The 22312-nt window shown below is 38.9% G+C and overlaps 1 protein-coding gene across 1 annotated transcript in view; it reads left to right on the plus strand.

Moving 5' to 3' along the window:
- The window catches only part of LOC121365949 (transcription initiation factor TFIID subunit 4-like), a 143561-nt gene that overhangs the window by 20976 nt on the left and 100273 nt on the right, over window positions 1-22312 (plus strand). Inside the window, exons 8-10 of the mRNA XM_041490577.1 lie at window positions 981-1238; window positions 10544-10649; window positions 14656-14770. Coding sequence (XP_041346511.1) covers window positions 981-1238; window positions 10544-10649; window positions 14656-14770 — 479 coding nt within the window. The remainder of the gene's footprint in view (window positions 1-980; window positions 1239-10543; window positions 10650-14655; window positions 14771-22312) is intronic.

The raw sequence follows: 22312 nt of genomic DNA on the forward strand, positions 1-22312 counted from the left end.
ACGTAGGGGTAAATTTAGCTGTTGGTTCTATAAATTAGCTGCAATAACTTCCATATGCAGAATTATATACAAACACAAAAAGCATGTTTAAGTCCCAATAAAACTACAAATATGATTTAAAAAGTATTTTTGGTCTAGTTCAAAACTTCTGTGTTTAGGGCAGATTTTCTCTCTCTTCTCTCCTTGCAACTTTGCTTCAGAGCTTCTGCTGCTGTTTTTTCAAGTTCTCATTAACACTGCTTTATGGCTTTTACTGCAGTCACTTCTAGCATCATGATGAGTTTTGATTTATTTCCATTCTTTGAAGTCCTTTCTGGGCAAGAGGCATCAAGTTTTTAAATCAATATTAGAAGTTTAGAAAGAGCTGTAGCTTGGGTTAAACACTGTTGCATTCTACAGCTGCCTGGGGGAGCACTTCAAAAGAACACTTCTGCCACTTAAGTAAAAAGTTTGTTCATGAAGGTACAGCACAGCCTTTTAGAAGTATGTTTTCCTTGAAATGGTATGAACATGGGACTTACAATAGTACACTTTTCTAATTCCCTCACAATACCTTACTTCAGACAATACAATAAACAGCCATTGCTGTAGGGCACCGAGAGGGAAATCATTTGTTTGTAGGTACTGGAGGTGTGTTAGGAGGAGTAAATTGGTGCAGCTTGCTGGGAATGGGGTTGTTCCATGGTTCTACCTTTTCTGCTTCTATTTCTTGCCCTTCCAAAGACCTAAGGTACAAGTTCTAGATAGTCTTGAGAAGAAGAGTGATTTTTCTGCTATAATGGAATTAAAGGCATGTGAAAATCTACAGGGTTGTTAAATCCAAATGGAAAGCTTATTAAAAACTGAACTTTCTCTTACAATGCATGTTCAATCTTAGTTCTGTTTGGTGAACAGGCAGTTAATTATGTTTACAGCAAATTCAAAATTATTTTTGTCAATCTGCTAAGTTTGATATTTCATAAACTTTCTTCTGTTTTTAGAAAAGTCTACCTGCACTGAGACAATCTTTACTGAATAGTCAGCATTTGGTTTTGCAAGGACAGCCGTCTCAGCAGTCACTCCAACAGACCAAGCTCTCTCAAGTTATACCTCAGTCTGCCTCGGGAAGCATCTCCTCTGTTGTCACAACACAGACAATAGGAATAAGGCAACCAAACAACATTTGCACAGTCTCTGTATCAAATACAGTGCAGCCTCCTCAGGTTAAGGTGGTACAGTCAAATCAGAGTTCTCAACTGGTAGGTACTGTAGTATAAAAGAGAATTTCTTAATGAACTGTGTAGCAGTTTTCAGTGTCACTTTCATTGCAGCTTGTTTGGGAAAATTCTTTTTTGTTTGTATCGTATTCTGTGATATGTGGTAGTACCTCATTTTCTGTCATTTCACATTGATGCTCAACCATTACTTCAGATAAGATTATTAACATAAATTTAAGGAAGTGCACTCCTGTTCTTTTTGTCTGCAATAATAGAGTGGTTGTTGTATGAGCACAGTGGAATCTGAGGGAATTAAAAATGTAGAACAGAAAGCTTTGCAGGATTTACAGGCAAGAATATAATGTTGAGTATGTCATTAGGTATGCTGCTTTGCTTTAAAATTAAAATGAACTCTTGTTTTAAACTCTTCTGCACATAGTTGTAAAATCTTGTAGAAGAATAGCTGTGCTGTACCAGGTGTTCTGTTTAGCAATAATGCCATTCTCTGTTACTCACTGAAGTGTATCTTTGTTGTGCATTGTGGAGTGTTAAGTGCTTAGATTCAATAATTTCAAAGGCACTAGCAGTAAGGCAGTTGCACAGCCAGGTAGTCATTGAGAGTGTGGTGACTTTATCCTGCTGTTACAGAGGATCTTGTGTGTGTGTGTTTGCACTCGTAATTAAAAGATGTTAAGGATTTTTACAAGACCTTGGGTTTATACAGGTATTACTATCCTTTGTGAGAGTTTCCTTGTCTGTGGTTTCTGTGTATGTGTGAGTAAAGTACTTCACTTAGGTCTCAAAATCATATAGAGAGGTTCCAGAACATGTATGAAGTTGGTAAAAATTTGTATCATCGAGGTGGAGAAATGCAAATGTGATAGTGTAAAACCTTACAGTGATTTGTCCTTGAGTTTATAGGATCTATAAAGCATATAAATAATTTGTAAGGTATGTGGAGAGAGAATATCTCTTGCTTTAGTTTAAAAGTAGCAGTGCACAGTGTGAAAATACCCGAGCTGTGTCTTGAACCTTACAAACACTTTCTAGTGGTTAAATAATTAACTTTAAAATAAAATTAATGTAATTTAATAATCCTTTAGTAAGCATAGTTTCAATGTGTAAGAACATCTTGAGTGGTAAGATTTGTGACTCTGGCACTTGTAATACACACAGGACAGTTGGATGTTTTTCACCTTAACTTGGCTGCTTCAAGGCAGGTCCAGCCACTTGCATGCTTTCTTTTTCTGAGATGGCTTCTCCCCATCCTGTCTGGATTGTTGTATTAATTAGAAAAGTGTTCCTCATGCTTTTTGTGGCATCTCTTTGATTTGTCCATGTTTCATGACTGAATGGACAATAGCTTTGGCTCTTCTAGGCAGAAGAGTAGAAACTGGTGATAATTCTAGGCAGTAAGTGGAAAAATTACTCTCTGTCCCAGGTTAAGCAAATTTCTGCCTGCAGCTGACAGATTGCTTAGAGGTAGAAGTGTCCATGGCCAGTAAGTCTGGCCTCATCTCATCTAAGGCTAGCCTACTGCCATGTAACATGGCTTGTTCCAGTGTTGTGCAGCCCACCTTAAGTGCTCCTGTGCCCACTGGGCAGGTTTTACCACACCTTTTGAGAAACACTGATGTAGGACAAAAGTGGGTAAGACCACAGGAATTCTTACTCTTGTGATTATAGTTCTGTTGGAGCATTTTCTGGTTGGGATAAAACTAGATTTCTGGGAGAGGCATGTTCTGCCTGTCCCATGTCAATGGATACTCTAAGCAAGCAGTTATGATGTGAGTAGAGATGAACAATGTGAAGAGCTTTTCTGACATGCATGGGTAATAGGAGGAGCTGAAAGCTGCTCAAGTAACATTGTGGAGATTGATCTGATGGGCAAGAGAAGTAGTTTTCTGTCTGTAAGGAGGTCACAGGTCTAGGGCTGAATTCTCATTTACTGGGTACTTGAAATGACCCTACATTTTCAAAAGGTCACAAACTGCACAAGGCAAAGCTGTGGTTAATACTATTTCTTTTCTGGAAAAGATATAATCTATAAAAATATATCTAATAGGGAGAAGACATTAAGAATCATAGTATATTTGCTTTAGTGTGAAACTGTTTTTCATATTTCCTTTAAATTTATCAGTCTTTAGGTAATAGAATCAAACACTACTTAACCAGGCACTTAATGACCCTCAGAGTAGTTCTGTACAGACAAAAGCAGCATCAGAAATCAAGAGTTACTGCATCAAAAGATCTCAGCAGAGCAACCATCAGCTCAAGTGCCAAGCAGACAGCACAGCAGCAGCGCAATATCAGCCCAGTAATTGCTGATAAGTATTGGTTATTTTGCAGTGACAGTGCTCCCACTGTCCCAGTTGTCAGTGCTCCCCGAAATCAGAGCACAGGGCTGCTGGCCATCTTGCCTTGGACTTGTCCGGGAGAGGAAGATTGCAGCTGCCTTGCCTGAGGGCAGCCAGCACTGATGGAAGAACTGGCTGAGCTCCAGGTTTTCCAAGCCTGAAGCTCATTGGAGAGGGTTCCAGCTGGCTTTGCAAACTGTCCAGCTGCAGAAGGGCAAGCTTGTTTTAGACTATGGTTCTTTTCATACCAGCCAGTTTACAGGAGTCCAGTTTCCCTTAAAACATGAAGGGGCTGTTAGCTGTTCCTTCCTTTGTCTTTTCTGTTTCTCAAAGGTGTCAGCTGTGGTGATGCTTTCTCCAGTTGCATTGAGGTACCTTGCAATGTGAAAATCTTGTATGCACTGTCAGCATGCAGCAGAGCTTGCACAAAGGCTTTGAAATGTACAGTGCTAGCAGAGATGAAACAGGAGACTTGTAAGCTGTTTTGTAGAGCACTGGAATCATGTTCCAAGCTATGAAGAACAATGCTGTATAAAGCTAGATAGTGCTACTTCTACATAAAGAAAAGGGGAACAGTTTTAAGCTAATATTTTATTGATGAGACACTTATGAGATAAGCCAGCAATCCGTTTTTTAAATTGTTCTAAGGGCAGTGTTCAAAGTTTGTCTAAATTGCCATTCTTAGAGTTCATGTGCTCTGTGTTGCCTTGTGTATGCAGACATTGCCTGTCTTGTTTTGGGTGTTGCAGCAGTAAAATTTGTGTGAATAAGAGACGTGTTGTTTATAACACATGTTGAGGTTTGATGGGTAGTGGAGATGGATTAGCACTTTGTGTTGTGTTGACAATGTCTGCATCATATGGAGAAAGTACTCCTGGAAGTTAAAGACAAATATTAAATTTGAGTGATAAAAAAACCTCAGTAAGAAAATCAGTGATCCATCTTAATTAAAACAAATTTAATTTTATATAAAACTGTATAAAGATTCATGCAGGTCCAGGATTAGAGGGATGTATGGAAATATATCTGCACCATTTCAGCTGCACTGATAGGACACAGTGTCCAGAGGGTAAGCTCTGCCATATTCTAAGTTACATAGAGCAGGATTTGCTCAAACATTTACTGACACTTTCCCTGCGCTGTCACACTGGTTGGGGTCTCTCAGAGTTGAGATAGAGTAATGGAATTTGGAAACAAGATAGAGCAGCAGAATAAGAATTGTGTTAAATGGGGATGTTCCACTTGGCTTTTTAATTCTCCACTGGAGCTTTTCTGGCATCACTTTTCTGTTCATGAATGAGCGTAATTCGTACGCATTTTAGTGAAATTTTAGGAAATAGTTTTTTTTTTTCTTGTCTGCAAGGCATCTTAGAAATGGAAGAGTAATAGATGGCTGTTTGGATAGAAGGAGTATTTTCTATTAATTGAGTAATAAAGATCTAGCCACTGACGTGGAATTTGGTGTGCAGTAAAATATAAATAAAAATGGCTGTTGAGCAGTAAATATTTGGGATCCATTAACAGGAACAAAGCCTGTACTTGACAAATTCTGTGCCTATTTGAAACACAGCGTAGTGGTTTTCTGAGTTATCATGGACTTCATTTTCAGAATTTTGTGGGCTGTACGTTAACATAGGGAGAGTGTTGTCACTGATTGCTGTTTGGAAACCAATAACAAAAGGCCAGGCTTGAAAGCAAAGATTAAAAGAAAAGCTTAAGAGAATTGAACACACAGAACTTGTTCACACACTGATTGTAAGGGAGAATAAAAGGGAAAATTCATTATTTGGAACAGACCAAGATGGTAAAAATATGAAATAAATGAAGTAGGATTTAGGTAGGATATAAGGCAAAATATCCTTAAAGTAAGAGAGAATGTTAGGTGGTAAATCAGGCTCCCAAAGACAGTGGTGAAAAAGCCATAATTGAACACACTCAAAAGTAGACCATTTGACCATTGTAGAAAGAATTATGTAATAAATTGAGGAGCAGGTGGAACAAGTGATGTCCTGGCTTCTGTTTTATTGTTCTTAATTTCTTTGTTGAAAGCCTATACTCAATGGAATAGTATTGTTGTCATATTAACATTAAAATAGTGTTGATTTTTTTTTTTTTTTAATTTGGGAGGAAAAATAATGGCCTGTGTAGATTTTGTGGCACCATTGAAAAAGTGTAGCTGGTACTGTAGCATGGTAAGCAATGGTAAATATGAATTCTAGGCCCATGAAAGCATGAACATTGTAAGTTAATGCTGCCAGATTACATGATAACTGAGGTTTGATATGACATTTATCTTCAGGAGTGAGTAGACTGATAAATCACAAGTGGCATAGCCACAAGTGAGTTAGCAAGTGTTTACTCATGAGTGAAGATAAATGTCATATCAGACCACAGCCATTCTGAGTTTTATGTGTTTATGCATGTCTTGTTTCTTCCTTCCACTTTATTTTTTTAACTTAATTGAGAGAAAAAAAAAGCTTGGTAAAGGATATATTTTTCAAATTTATTTTTGTTTTTCATTCTTTCCAGAAGCTCTTGTTTGCTGTGTTTTTGTCTTTATTGCAGTACTTGATAGGTTTAAGCCTTTAGATCAGATGCTTTTGTTGGAAAGGGCGATGATTCCTGTGAATTGAGCCTGGCTGGTTTTGCAGCCCTCATCAAGTAAAGGTTGGGACCTTGTGCATCTGCACTGGTCCAGGAGATTTGCAAAATCCTTGTCCTCAGAAACTTAAGCAATGAGTTCTAATCTTATTGTCCTAAAGGAATTTTCCTTTCAATGGTTTGTAGGTAGTGGCTCTCATTTAATTTTGTCTCTTGTGCAGGCATGAGAAAGACTGATAACTTCTGTTCTCTTGCTGCTTCTGTACATTTGATGTGCTTTGGCTGGATTCTTTCTCTGTACTTGCTGGTTTTGCTGTTGATTATTGGTCTGTGTTCATCTCTACGATTTGTTCTCTGTCCTGCAATAACTTACACAGTAGAAGATGTCATGGAATGATCATCACCTTTTGGCTTGAGATTCGGACCAGAGAGAACCATTACTTTATTCTCAGAGTTACCAAATCTACGCTTTTTGAAGAAAACCCTTAGGAAAAAAAAGAGTATTTCAGCTGTCATCTCTTTGCTATTCTGGTTATCATTAGTGTGATTGTTGTATATCCTTTTTTGTCTTCATGAGCCTGCTATCTTATGGAAGCACCTTTGTATAAGCATCCCTTTTTTCACCTGTGAAAATACAGTCAGCTTTAGCAAAGGGCAGAGTAGGATCTGCAGTGTTCAGGAGGCGAGAGGAGGAGCTGCTCTGGCAGAGCAGACAAATGGTAAATCAAAGTGAGTGTGACGAGTGGAGAGAGATGACAAGGGGAGAAGAGCAAAGATGAAATAAAAAGAGAGGGAGAATACTTTTTATTGTGAGAAATGTACATCTTTGCAGAAAAATGTAATTTTATAGAAGAAAAATGTAGATAACTGTTCACACATTGCACTTGGAGAAGCAATGCCATGACTTTGCTGCTTTAGTGTGTTCCTTGAAGAGCTCTGAAGTGCAGCAGCCTAGGACATGTTTTTTCAACTTTGACAGATAAATTGAAGAGAAATAACTAGTATATGACAGTACTTGCTGTCTCAACACTCTCTTGATGATAATTTTACCATTTTCCTAACTCTATCAAATCTAGGCAACGACTAAATCACATTCTGTCTTTTCTGTTTTCTGTGCCTTTGTTGTTCTGTTATTGTGCTTGCTCTCTTCAGAGGTGTGCATAATTAAAATGCTTCCCTTTCTAGGGGAGGTGGAATGATGAGCAGTTTCTGTGCACTCTGAAGACTTTTGTATTGTGTCTCTTCAACTTTTGTGACTCAGCACTTGAATAAAATTGGTGATGGTGTGTTTATGGACACAGTGTGAAAGGTTTGAAAGGACTCCTGGAGGTGCCTCAGGAGGTGCAGCCTCCTGCTTACACATTGGGATGTCTCCTATGTGACCAGTCATGTTCTGAGTGTCTTCAAGAAGAAATTGCACAGCCTCTAGGGGCAGCGTGTTCTGGAGCTTGCCCACCCTCGTGGTAATTTTTTTTGGAAATCCCTGTATTCCCTTGGAATCTCCTATATTCCGGCTTTTCTTTTGTGCTACATCCTTCTGCTCTGCACATCTCAGGAAGTCTGACTGTTCTCTCCTCATCTTCCCAAAGGTGGTTGCAGCAGCACAGAGATCTCCCCTTTTCTGAAGGCAGGAGTAATAAATATCCCTGCTAACCTCAGTGCCTAAAACTCCTGTGTCTGCTCTCAGACTGAGTCAGTGCTTGTCAACTGATCCATGGCATTCAGCTTTGGTTCAGAATATGGAGAGAGAACCTGACATGGGGTACACTTGTTGTGCATGGTTTTAGTCTGTGAGAAATATGAAATAATTTAAGCTAATTATCTCCCAGACCAGCCTGCTAGTACACTTGTTCATTGTCTACAACTTTGAGGTCAAGCTAAGGACTTAATAGTAGTGTTTATGATGTTGGGGAAACAGGCGAGAAGATTAGAACAGTTTGAATTATCTTAATTGATGAAGTGCGGCTTAGATAGTTACAAATTTTAATGCAGGATCCTCTGATTCATTGGTTTTTACTATGTCCCTAGGTTGCCTGCAAAGAAGTTACGTACTCTGCTTCAGAAACCAATTGCTCATGTTAATTCCTTAGTGTCCTCCAGATCTGGAGATTACAACTTTCTTAAAATTCCAGTACAGAAACTGGGATTTAGTGTCAGATGCTACTCTGAGCTGTGGTGCAGTTGTTCTTTTGAGAGAGTATGTGCCTGTTGCTGGTTGGTTTCTTTATGGAGTTTAAGATAATGATTTTGGTCTCTGCCCCTTGGAAGAGTTTGTTTCTCAATAATTTTCTAGACTTTGTGTGTCTACATACATTGACGTCCTAGTACAGTACTTGCCAAAAGACAGTTTCTGGAATGTATTGGATAGTAAAGAAAACATTGCCATTTATGTAATCTTAAATAGTTAAATATTGTCCTGTCTTTAATGGTGTTAGTGGCTCATTTTGTAGGGTATGCACATGAAAATATTAACCAAGGGAAAAAGAACTTGGTTCTGAACTGTAGAAGTTGCTTCACAGAGAGTGAAAAAAAAATCCAATTGCAGAAGATTACTGTAATACCATATAGTAATTCTGTCCAGAGGTCCCACACATCTCCTTCATGGCCTGGCTTCTGGTCCATTAAGGTACAACAGCTTTTCTTCACTACTCTCTGCAAACTGGTCCAATAAATTATTGTAAAAGTGGCATCATTCTCCTTTTTCATACCAATATATGTTTTCTTAACATGGATTATTCTTGTCTTTTTACCAAAACCACACTTGTTCATGCTTCCTGTGCATCAAAATGCAGTTTAATTCAACTTTTTTCTGTTATTTTCACTGATCATTTCTGTTTCTTTCCTTTTTTAAGCATGGTAGCTGCTTTATTCTTTCCCCTCTGAGTGTGACTATTCACTCTCTGTCTTGAACAAGTAAATTTATATCTCTGTGCTCCATTTCTGTGCTTAGTACACATGCTCCATTTTCCTTCAGTGTCCATAGTTGAAGCTGAATCCTTAATCTTTTTTCCCTTTTCGCTTTCTGCAGGGTGGTTATTGCTTATACTTCTACAGCCACAGGTTTATTATAACTTTTTGACTCTGTGTATTTTAGGATGTACAAAATGCAGTTTTGTAACTTCAGAATGGCTCAACTTGTTTTTTTCTCCAGAATACGTCAGAGATCCCTCGTTACTCTTGTCTTGTTTGTAGTTTTCACCTGTCTCCCTTGCAGTTTTGGAGCCCTGGTTCCTGCTAATGGAATTAGCAGGAAATTCCACATTGCTCATCCTGCTGTCACATCCCATTTGCAGATGCTGTTTGTCCTTTCCTTTTCTCCATAGGTTGCTTTGCAAACAGAGCTTTGGCCATTTGCTGTCCAGCTGAGTGCAGTGGTTTTACAAACTCGTTGTGGGAGTGATGCTGTGTGGAAGGGGCAGTGTGGAGGGAATGCTGCATCCCAGGGCGGGAGGCTCACACAGGGGAGGAGCTCAGTTGTGACTGTGAGCAGCAGGAGGAGTCAGAAGTTGCCCTGCCAGAGTTGTGGATGGGATATTCCTCAGATAGCTGTTTGCCAGTGGTTTATTTTCAGAGTTTATTTATGGAGTTTCTTACAGCTCTGCAGCATCCACACATCTTTCTGAATCTTCGGTTCATTACATCTGTGCCTACCTTGTCCCTGATCATATGAATGTTGATTTTTGTTTGGTTGTTTTTGTTGTTGTTGTTGAACATTTTGCTGTTGATTAAACATGACCCTTGCACGTGTTTTCTTTTTGATTTGGTTTGTTTGTGGGTCAAATTTTAAGTTTCTAACCCAGGTTTAGTTTTAAGGAAGAACTTCAGAACCTGAATTAGTAGTAAGTGAAACCTTGAGAATATCAAATTAGCATTTAAAAGCTTCATAGTATGTGATCACCACAAAACTTGGTTTGTTTTCTTGTGTATATCTGACTTTGGAACCCATAATATTTTAGAATTTATTTTTAGTATGTTTTTTTTAAAAAGCGTAGATATTTAGTGCAAGGCCTAATGTTTGTAGGTGGATACCACTACAATTATTGCAGCATTTTCTTCTACAAAACTGCTTTTCTTCCTAGTAAAATGTCTAAAGACAAAAGTCTGAATTTTAATATTAACCTTACAAGTTTGAAATATATTTTTAGTGAAGGTTGTGAGGTATGACATCTGTGTCGTATATTACTGAATTTTTTTAAAGCATAATGGCAAAATAGGTATATACACACACACACAACCACACGCATTACATGAACATGACTTTTGTCACCAGCTGGTTGTGCTTGTAGAGACCCACATGCTTATCTTGATAATTACAGGTATTAGTGTATTTACGTTGTGTGTGTTTGTGTATAAAGAGTATAATATAAGTATACTTTTCTTTAATAATAGCAGATTATCCAGTCAACATCTGCTCAAACTGTGAAACGAACCCCTGCTTGCCAGACTACCCAGATTAGGATGCCAGTGGTAATAACTCAGACCATTAGACCACAAGGTATGGGTTTAAATGTTTTAGTGAGATTGTTACCTTTGTATGAATTTTGTTGTAATTACAAACAAGTAGCATGGAAAAATGCACAGTGTTGACATTGGCAGCATTGTTGACATTTATTTTTACCTCATGCTGGCTGAAGAGTGCATGTTTTCGTATGAAGTTTCAAGGTGTTTTGGACCAACACAGTAAAATGTTTTGGAACAACCTTAGGACTAAACTCTCATATGTTTAGCTCCTCACTTAGCAGTTTTTCATGGAAAGTTCTAAACCAGGCCAGGAACTTGGCTCTCACTCTCCTAAACTGTAAGTCTAGGCCAAGAAAAAAAAGTATTCATTTTCCTGAAGCCTCGTGGATGCCTCAGTTTAATCATCCTACTTCTAATTCATACTCCTGAAGTAGAACATGGTAGTCCCCATCTCTGCAGGTACAGAAGTCAAGGTGGGAGCCCTAGAGAAATTTCTCATGCCTCAGGTTGGTTTTCTTTGACTCCTGTCAGTATGTTTACTTTTTGGTGAGGTCAGAGACTGGCTACAGCAACCTGACAATACATGATTGGCCACAGCCAATGTGGTTTGTATGCACCTTCCTCATCTGGATGCACACAAAGAAATGAGTGTTGGCCTGTTACTTCCCACTTTCTAAGAGGATTCTTGAAGCCTCCTTGCTTCCTAATAAATACCCATTTGTTTCTTTCTATCACTGAATCTCTTAGGCTTGGGTTTTATTTTTCCTGAATATGTGTGAGAGTACCTTACTGGATGTGGGCATTTACAGATTGAGGGCTTGTAATGGAATACAGAGCTTGTCATCTTCAGGTACTGAGTCAGGACTCAAACTAGTTCAAATGCATATAAAAGCTATTGCTGCCTACTTGACTTCATTGCTTGGTTGTTTCTATTCTCCTTGGGAAAAAAAGCATCAAAAATGTTTAACAACAGTTGATGTTTCACTTACTCTGCTCTCCTAGGGGAATCCAAAGGTTGAATGGACACAAAGACCAAGCTGTCACTGTAATCCTGTAGGCTGTTTTCCAGGTTAGGAAGGAATACAGTTACTCACCATAACATGTGTTTGTTTGATAGCACTTATACTCATGTCCTGAGTTTATAACGTGTCCATGCATCTTATAGCATGAGCTTTCACTTCTGACTAATGTGTTTGAGAGTGAAGGCAGATTTCATTTCTTTGCTTGTTCAGTCTCCAAGTTGTGAATGTCAGCAGTGTTCTGAGAGTTTGCATGATACTGGCATCTGTCTTTTGACCAGTAGGTTCAGAATATGAGTTTACTCTTGACAGCCATTGATCAGCCAGTGCAATGCAACTTAACTGGCAGTTTGACTTATGGCAGATAGTTTTATAGAAGCCAGTTTATGCAAGGTCCTACTTTCTGGTGAGCTTATTCAAATTTACAGGTTTGGTTAGGCTGTCCAGTATATGGTTTTATTTACACGGGCAAAACAAACAAGAATAGGCATTTAGAAAACATCCCAGTAATAAAACCACTCATCCTGCAGCCCATGTCTAGGGAGCAGGCTGCCTGTGTGCTGGCAGCACTGTCAAGAGTGCGTCATTGTGATATATTGTTAAAACCTTTTACTGTAAACACCAGTGTAATGATTTTTTATACTGACCCAGGTATTCCTGCAGAAGGAGCTAATATACTGGAATAGGACATCATCTAAATAAAAATTCTGGTAGCACAATTTTGTGGAGTGTGACTTGTTAAGTGTAGTTACCTCAGAACTGAGCTGATCTCCACAAAGTGCTGCATTTTCCTCCTTGACAGGAGTGAATCTCCAAGTGTAGTGTATCTTAAGTACATCCATGTGAACAGACTGTAATGCTTCTTAAAACAGTAGTTTAGATAAAACTGTCATGCTTTAAGGACCTTTATATAAATAAAATTACTTTACACCAGTGGAAGTAACACCATTGTTACTGCATGAAAAATTCACACTCCTTTACCAAAGCACTCTACTACTATAATAATTAGGTGAATTCCATCTTATGGATTGGATGGAGGAATAGAGCCAAATAATAAAATAGAGTATTGTTGCAGCTATTTAACCAGTGCTGAAATACAGCTAGGATTTTATAAGCTCCTAAATTTGGGCTTATTTTTCTAGATCATGCTAGTTAAAATTTGAAGCAAGGATGCAGTGGTGAAAGACTCTGTATGTCATTACCAATCCCATGAAATATCTAGGCCCACAGGTGATTTGAATTTTCAAAATATGCTCTGCCCATAATAAAAATGGATGTTTTAATCATATTTTATGTCTAACCCTTAGTCATGCACAGTTGTAATTTATTTAAACCAGAAAACTCAAATGTCATCCCAAATCTTACATTCACTTTGCCTGATCCATTGACTAGAATTACATATACTTGGGATGAATGTGAGACTTAATTCTTCCATATCCATATGGTTATATATGTGTTGGGTGTGTTTTTTGATCAAAAGTATAATCTGTAGAAAACAAAGCATTGATACTGATTCCAAAGAAATGTAGTAATTTTGGAGGAGTGCTGTTGTTACTTTGTTTGCCGTTGCAAAAATTTTCAAGGTTAGTACATTTTTAATCTTCTAGATCTTAATTGTACAAAGCAGAAATCTGCTAATTTTTATTATTATTTCTTTCCTTCCTTCCGGTTCTCTGAGTAGAAAACCTTTCCATTAATTCATCTGAAATAGGTAAATGAATTGCCTGGTCCGTGAACCAATGCTGTCTGTGACATCTCATGGACCTTGAATATTCTGATGACAAAGTATTTTTATTCCCCAGCCTTGAGCCTGAAATCCTAAATCTGGTTTTTTATTTGCTAATGTTGAGAGTCCACATTACAGTTTATTTGTACAGATGGAGAACTCAACAAACTCTATCAAATTATTTTCTCTTTAAGATTGTTGGAGTTGATGAAGACTTCAAAATAAAAAAAAAACCAAACTAATGCAGGACTCAGTCAAAGCTAGCAGCTTTGTATTAGCCAAGAAATGTTCTTAAAAGGATTTATTAGGATAGTTGTGTTTCAGGTTTTTACTATTCGTGAAAGAAAAATACTGTAACTCTACTGAGGTTCTTACCATGCTATTTATGTGCAACTGAGTCCCTGGGGGTGCAGGAGCAGCCTTCACATCCTTCTCAAAGTCTCAAAAGTCTGTAATGCTCAATAAAATGGAGTGATGCACAGGAGAGGTGAGATCTTTTAAGTCAAGTAGATTGAGTTATTTTTACATGCCAAAACACAGGTGGGATTAAAGGAAGCCCAAAATGTAACCCAAGTAAATGTGTTTGAGCAGTCAGAGAGGGCCTACTCCAAAAGTTTCATGCCAGAGAGGAATTTAGATCTCTTTAATTTACTGAATGTCCACCACACTTTGGCTCATCTAGAAAGCCCTCTTGTACTTCAAGACTTGTAAAGTCTAGATACAGACATGAATTATTTTTGAGTCTTTGTTTTCAAGATGTGGAAGCAAAAGACAACCTTTATGGGGGGCGTGTGTCAAATTTGGCAATAGTGTGATGCAGAACATTTTAAAATACATGCAGTACTTTCAATTCTGAAATACATGTTTTTCACTGCAATAAAGGACAATTGCTGTATACAAAATGTAAAAGGCATAGCTAATACCCTGAGCAACTCTGAGTTTAAGTATTTGTATTAAGAACATTTCAAATTCACCTTCTTTATTCTGTACAGTTTATCCAGAAAAGTGGTTTACTGGCAATTGCAAACACACTTATAGCCATTATAAATATTACAGCTGTTCATGGCCAGTGGTTTTCAGTTTTGGAATCTTCACTGTTCTATAAATATTGAACAAACTGTAATGTTAATATAAATTTTGTATTTTAAATTGTTCTTCTTCAGCATATAGTCTTTAAAAATAATATCTTCCTTTGTTTGCAATTTACAGACAGTTAAATTTAGTTCCTGGACAGAAGGTTCTTTGATGTAAATTGTCTAAGACAGCTCATAATAACATTGCTTGGTGTTTTTCAGGCACAGTAGGGAAGGCACCAACAATACAAGCCAGTAAAAGTCCTGGGGGCTTTGGTGTTCAGGTCTCTGCAAATCAGAAAAACAAGCTGAATGACCCTGGAGGTGGTTCTTTCAGGTAAAAAAAGCAAAAATAATAATAAAAAAATGCAGCGGGGTGGTTGGGGGGAATCTGAAGTATAAAGCAGAATTTAGAATTGGTGTAACACCAGAGGGCAGTCTTTTACAACAATTCCTGTCTTTTTTTCCTGGGATTGGATGGCAATTTTCATACTTAATTTGATTTTAAAAGAAGGAAGGGGATCGTTACATATCTTGAGGATTTTTCTCTAAATGCACATCTTAACGTTTAACAAAACTGTAAATTCTGTGGATTATAATAAAACTTCAGCTGAATGAAATTATGTGCACGAGGATCTAAAAGAATCTGTGCTTGGTGTTATGCATTGGATTCTGCTGCTCCTGTGGAATGTGTCTTGCTGGGAAGGTGCTGGTTGTGAGGACAGGGCCTCTGTGGAGCAGCCCCTCCTCTGCCAGGGACAATCCTGGGGGCCTGGGAGGGGATCCCTGAGCAGGGAATTGTTGGTCCTGGCTTTAAAGGGAGCACTTGGCTGTGTCTGAGCTCCCTGTGCTTCCTTAGCTCATGGAGGTCGGGTGGTTTGTGGGCCCCTGGAGGAATCAGGTGCTGCAAAAAAGGTTCAGCACAGTACCAGTGATGCACTGAGCTTCTCTGCCAGTTCTTTATACTTCTATTTATATATATTTGGGATATTTTTACTTTTGATAGTGAAAAGCCTATCTTACATTTACTGCATTTTGCTCTCGCTGACACCATTTTAGTTGTGTTAAAATATTTTCTTTCTTTATTGAATGACAAAATATTCCTAGATTTTAATTTTTATCTTCTGGGATTCTTATATTGCTCTGACATCATCAAACCACTAATTAATTTTCAGGCTTATGCTTTTGCAGGTGAAGTAAAAGAGAATTTGTAGCTCTTTGAAATATCTCTGCTTTGAGGCATGTCAGTATTGTAACTAATAGTGGTAGTACTTAGTATTAATCTGGAAGCAAAATCATTCCATTTTTTATTTTCCAATGCTTTTGCCTCCCACTGAGTATTTAAATGAATTAAAATGTCTGTTGGGTTCAATTGTACTGTCTTAATAAGTATTTTTTATGTTTGTAAGCAACATGAGCATTTATTCTTCGTTAGTATAGCTTTCAATTTTACATACACCAAAAGGGACAGAATTTTTTTAGCTGGATGTTGTAAACTGTGCCAGGATTGATTCTTGCATTCACTTAGTTTATACATAGAATATATTAGGTTAGCTGGAATTGTTAATTTTCCCTTGGGGAGAAGCAAATGCTCAAGGCACTGATTGATAAATCAATAAATCTTTAGTGAGTTTGGTAAATAAGCTGTCAAGGGTATATGTCATTTTTCCTCTAGAGAACAAATTTTAGTCAGAATGAATGTGTTTGTTTCCTTACATTGTTTTCTCCTTCAAAATAGTAAGACACAAAGCTGCATTTAAATAAGTCCACAAAATTGCAAGGATTTATTAAACAGCAGTAAAGATCAAGCTTTTTCCTGATATCTTAACAAAGAATTCAGTTGTTTGCATATTTGCATTTCAACCCCTAACCTCTCCTGAGGACAAATAGATGTCTGACTATTAAGCCTAAAGGCACAGAGCTGGAAATCTGTATTAATCCTCTGAATGCTGACTAGTTTTCCTCAACATTCCCAGCGTGTGTGAAGAATGTGTTTTTAGCCAGAAGGCGAACTGGCATCTAAAGCAAAGCAAGAATTTTGAAAAATAGTTGTGTTATGTATAAATTTATTTTGCCCTTAGTGTTTTATTATTGCATATTTGTTTCATTATTTTACCTTCTGCTTTCTTTAAAATAACTTATTTGAACTTTTCACTTTTGTGGGCGAAGTGTTGGTCACTAGAAACAGAAATTTGAACTTCAATGTGGTTCTTTTTCTCTTCTGTATTCTGAACTCTAGGAGATACAAGATGGAATTACATAACAGATCTAGCAATTAAGAATTTTGCAAATTGCAGCTATGCCTTTAAGGGCAGCGTTTATTAATGAACTGTAAGACTGCTCACATGAGTTCACTGTTACAGTAGCTGTTCTGTGATGCAGAGTTCTCAGCCCAAGAGTTCTTCAAGGTGAAACTTGCTTCTGAAATTTTAGATCACTTTTTTGGTATTAAATTTATTATTGTTGTATTTTTCAGAGAGAACATACAGCCCCAGTTAGTTGACTTTTCAACTCTATTAATACCTAAGGACAGAAATTTGAGTTTCATTTTTAGTAATATTTCTGTTTGTTTTGCAAGCAGAGGTCTAGACTTGGGTTTATATCATAACAGGCCAGCTTGAGGTTTCTGTAGCTGAGAGAAGTAAAAATCCCACTGAGGTCTGCCAGGGACCTGCCTGTGTGTCCACAGCTGCTGCTCATCACCTCTGGTCCCCTCAGAGTTCGCTGACACCAGCTTCTCTGCTGTGGAGAAAGCAGCAGGCTCTTAAGGATTCTCACCACCTTCAGGTGGTGGCCATGGAGGGAGCCAGTGGAACCATTTGTTCTGATGTTGAGATGGAATCACTTCACTTGGGAGGTCCAGCTTCCTACCTGGGTCAGGGCTGGGTCCCTGTGTGCTCTGTGTTCCTCCAAGGATGGAGCTGGGTGTTTGTCCTCTTGTGCTATCCCAGCCCTTCCAGACTGCTCAGCAGGGCTCAGGGGCATTGCATGGCAGGGCCAGGAGTGTACAGATCTATGCTTGGTGTGTGGCATGATGCTGTGGTTTGTGTGCTCCTTCCTTTTCACAGAAACCTTTCCTTTTCTGAAGTGGTATTTCTGAGATAGGTCTGACCTGGAACCTGGCAGTGTTGGGTTTTATAAAGCCACTCTGATGGGGTTTGTTTTCAGACAGTTCTGTGAAGTCTGAGATCATTTGAAGCTGATCTTAGTATCTGTGTTTTATTCTGCTGTCTGACTGCGTTTTGAGGTGGACTCTATGTAGAAATAAAAAATTTGTTTTCAGACCTCCCTTGCATAGCCAAAAATAAAAACAAAAACAGCCAAAAAAAATCTCGTCTAGTATTGTGTTTTTGTTTTTAAAAATAAAAGTTTAGCAATATAAGCAAAGCAGTTTGCTCTTTAAGTGGTGGAACACTAATGTGGATGTTAAATGGATAACTTCAAAGTTTTCATCTCAAAATGGTATGTGAAAAAACCTTGCCCTTGAGGTTTTTGTTTTTTTCAAATGAATATTTCAAGCTATAAGGGGATTGTGTTTCTTCCATATATTTCAAAATAAAGAAAAATGCTGATCATAAATGTGGTCTGTTCTGTCAGCCCTTTTGCTCATCAGAGAGAAGATTCTACATAGAGAATGTATTGTGTGGCAAAGCAGTATTAGGGAGACATTTCAAATTATTACATGAACATCAGAATAAACATTATAATTGATATGTAAATGGAATCTATGCCATTATAAAATATAATATAATACTGGCTGTTCCAGTAATTTCTAGTTACCATTTATATGCCATGTATTGTTAATCTCTGTGTGGTTCATGTGATCTGTGGGATGCAGGACTTTGTCCTAATGACATGCAATTCCCTTGTAAGAGAGGGGAGTCAGTAGTGTAATGTTGTCTTTGTTGCTTTATGCATTCTTCTGGCTTATTTGGGAGCAGTTCAGTATGGCAGTTGGGGACAGCAGTGGCTCAAGTCTGACAAAGTGCACGAGAAAGAAAAACTGTGCAATCATGCAGTTAGGGTTTGTTCATAAAGCAAATGCTACCAGGTTTTTATAATGGCTTGTCTTAGTTTAAACAAAATCTTTGAAACCTTTCACAGATAACTGTGCAAATACTTTGGGTTTTCTTGCTTATTTCCAGATAAGATTTTTTTTTGGCAATTTTATGAGTCTTTATAATGAGGGAAAAGGAGAAGGAAGATTGTTACAAGAGGTTGAACATAGGAGGAAGAATTGGACTCTTGGATTATTATAAGATACAGTTTGTGTTTGGAGGAAGTTTGAGAACTCATGCTGTCTTAAAAATACCGTATGTGTTGGAGTGTTAGATTCATCCTGTGAGACTCAGAATTTAATTCAGTAAAAACCAGAAATATTTACTGAAACAGTAGAATTAGGACAGGCATAGTAATATATGCCAAGAAACAGGAAATTGTTAAATACTGTGCTCTGATGAAAAAGTAAAGATAGACAGTAATCATCAGTCTAGATGACCACTGGATGGCATCTTTGTTCCACAGAATAACTTCTGAAAACTCACTTTTCTGGGCTTAAAAGTTCACTTCTTTAGGAAACTTCAGCAAGAATAGCAACTCTAAATATAAATGTATGTTTCAGTATCCAAACATTTTTTTCATTATGAGGTTCCTTGAAGTAATGAGAAATATATGGATAAGGTTCTTCCTGTCAGAAAAACATTGTAGTCCCAGCTGTGATTAATACATTTCTTATTTGTCTTCCATGTAATACTGAAAAAGAAATAAAATATGTACTTGCAGATTGTAGCTTGCAAGTGTAAGATGGAAGAAAATTATTCTCTCCAGGAGTTACAGTAATGGTCTTTGTAAGTGCTCTTGCATTGGTTTTGATAATTGCGTTGAAATCTAATTTGTGTCCAAAATACTTGTGTGGTTTTATTTCAGAAATATTTATTTATAATGTGGTCACAGATCTGTACACTGAATAAAAACTGGAGTAGCTAAACTGCTAAGCAGAAGGAAGGTAAAAGATGGATGGTATTTTCTTCAGCTATGAAAAAAAGGAGAAGGAAGTACGAACTTCTCAGAGAAGTTATGTTCTACAAGTCAAGACTGCTGATTTGATTTTTTTAATGGATGATGGCTTGAAGGAGATCAAAGTATCTTTGTCCTGACAACCTGATGAGGAAATAAATACAGGATTGAGACTCTTTGATTACTGCTAGCCAGTTGTGCCCAGCTGTGAGAGCTGCTGGCTGAAGGACAGGATTGGGAACCCCTGCCCAGCTGTGAGAGCTGCTGGCTGAAGGACAGGATTGGGAACCCCTGCCCAGCTGTGAGAGCTGCTGGCTGAAGGGACAGCACTGGGAACCCCTGCCCAGCTGTGAGAGCTGCTGGCTAAGGAATGGGATTGGGAACCCCTGCCCAGCTGTGAGAGCTGCTGGCTAAGGAATGGGATTGGGAACCCCTGCCCAGCTGTGAGAGCTGCTGGCTAAGGAATGGGATTGGGAACCCCTGCCCAGCTGTGAGAGCTGCTGGCTAAGGAATGGGATTGGGAACCCCTGCCCAGCTGTGAGAGCTGCTGGCTGAAGGGACAGCACTGGGAACCCCTGCCCAGCTGTGAGAGCTGCTGGCTGAAGGACAGGATTGGGAACCCCTGCCCAGCTGTGAGAGCTGCTGGTGAAGGAATGGGATTGGGAACCCCTGCCCAGCTGTGAGAGCTGCTGGCTGAAGGGACAGGATTGGGAACCCCTGCCCAGCTGTGAGAGCTGCTGGCTAAGGAATGGGATTGGGAACCCCTGCCCAGCTGTGAGAGCTGCTGGCTAAGGAATGGGATTGGGAACCCCTGCCCAGCTGTGAGAGCTGCTGGCTGAAGGGACAGGACAGACAGGACAGAGGGGCTGTGTGGGGCCAGCCCTGGGAACCTCTGGCTTTGTTTTTACCTGGCTCCTCTGTGGCTGAGCTCGTCCTCTGGCACCCAGACCCACAGTGGGGTGAGGGCCCGTGGGGTGTCACCACTGCACTGGTGATTTGGTCAGTTTGAGCTTTATTTTGAAATTCTGGGTTCAAGTATGTCTTCCAGAAGCTTCTATTTTATATAGTTCAGTTTGTGTTCTGGTAACTGCCTTGATAGGAGTTTGGTTTTCCCATGGTTTGAGGCCTGCTGGATTTGGGCCTTGTGAGTCCTGGGTGATTCTCATTCCATTTCAAGCATTCAGGTTTTAACCCGACAGACATCTGTTTCTTTCAGTTTTACCTGCGGTTTTTCATTTGTAGAATTACAAACTTTTGAGTTGGGCACTGAGTATCTCAGTCAGTGTTGGTTGTGTGGTGTGGGCACAGAGCCAGTTCCTCACTGTGGCCCAGGGTCCCTCGGTGAGTATTGTGTCCACACTGTGTCAGATGTAAAAGTGACAGGATTAGAGAGATGAAGCATCTCCCTAGGAAGAAAGGCTGAGAGAATTGGGATTTTTCAGCCTGGAGAAGAGAGGGCTCCAGGGTGACCCAATTGTGGCTTTCCAGCACCTGAAGGGAGCCTGCAGTAAAGATGGGGAGAGACAATTTACTAGGGCGCGGTGTGGCAGGACAAGGGAGAATGGCTCCACACTAAAGGGTAGTAGGTTTACATTGGATATTAGGAAAGAATTGTTCCCTGTGAGGATGCTGAGACTCTGGCACAGATTGCCCAGAGAAGCTGCCCCTGGATCCCTGGCAGTGCCCAAGGCCAGGTTGGACACTGGGGCTGGGAGCAGCCTGGGACAGTGCAAAGTGTCCCTGCCCATGGCAGGGGTGGCACTGGATGAGCTTTAAAGTTTCCTTCCAACCAAAACCATTGTATGATGTTGCAACGCTGTTCTCAGGAATTTCATTTGAAGACAAGAAATCAAGTGCTTAACACTCCTGGAAATTAATAGACGCTCATTTGTGTAGACTTTTTCTGGAAAGCATTGTAAAATATACCATTTTCTGCCTCAAGTGTTCAGCACATATCTGCAGGTTTACCCAAATAAAAGTCCCTTCTTGACTTTTTTCCACAAAAGAAAATAAAACCAGTGTTTATCAAACCATTGTAGTCTTCCACCAAAATTGGCTGCTGTAGTGCAAATAACAGGAAAAGTATGGGAGGGGAGGGAGGACCTAGATTATGGATTTTTGGATTTCCCTCCTTTTATTCTCAGACCTTACTTGCAGCTATTGGTTTTTACTGTGGGCATTAAGCTTGTTACAAGTGACAAAATATTTTAGGGTGCACAGGACATCATGTAGATAACAATTGTTAAAAAATCTTTTAAATTAAGCTTTTGTTTGTTTGCTTTATACGGTAATAGGAGTCTGGACTTGAATCTTCTCATCCATATATGTGTATTCTGAAAATGATATTCTCAAAGGTTGTGTAATCACTCTAGAATATGTTGAAATAGTGTTTGTGTTAGTAATAGCTGTGAAACAGAATGTGCTAAATCCAGATGGCTGTTTCCACAGCTCTGAGTCATACCTCAGACAGGTAGGAGGTGAAGATGCTTGGGAGATACCGCTATGGAAACTCAAATTTGTTTGTACTTTCTCAAGCTGTTAAAAAAGACGATGCAGGGCAAAAAATGGCCTGGGAGTTGCTATCATCTTCTCAAATGCAGCTCATTTTCCTAAAACTTGCTGACACTACTGGTATTTGTATGTTGCCAGAGAAATTACCAGGACATACTCCAGCCACAATTGGAGCCCAGGCTTACCTGTGAGCTCAGCATGGTCAAAGAATGTTCCCCAGCTGTTGCTGAAAATGCTTTGATGCCTGTTTTAGTAGGAACTTGTGAAATAGTGCAGAATTAAAAATTCATGGGTTTGCTTTTAATTTCTGTTATTTATTTTACCATTTTATGCCTAGTTTTCTTTATAAAGA

The sequence above is a fragment of the Pyrgilauda ruficollis genome, unplaced genomic scaffold, assembly GCF_017590135.1.
Source record: "Pyrgilauda ruficollis isolate IOZ18807 unplaced genomic scaffold, ASM1759013v1 scaffold124, whole genome shotgun sequence".
NCBI classification, from domain to species: domain Eukaryota; kingdom Metazoa; phylum Chordata; class Aves; order Passeriformes; family Passeridae; genus Pyrgilauda; species Pyrgilauda ruficollis.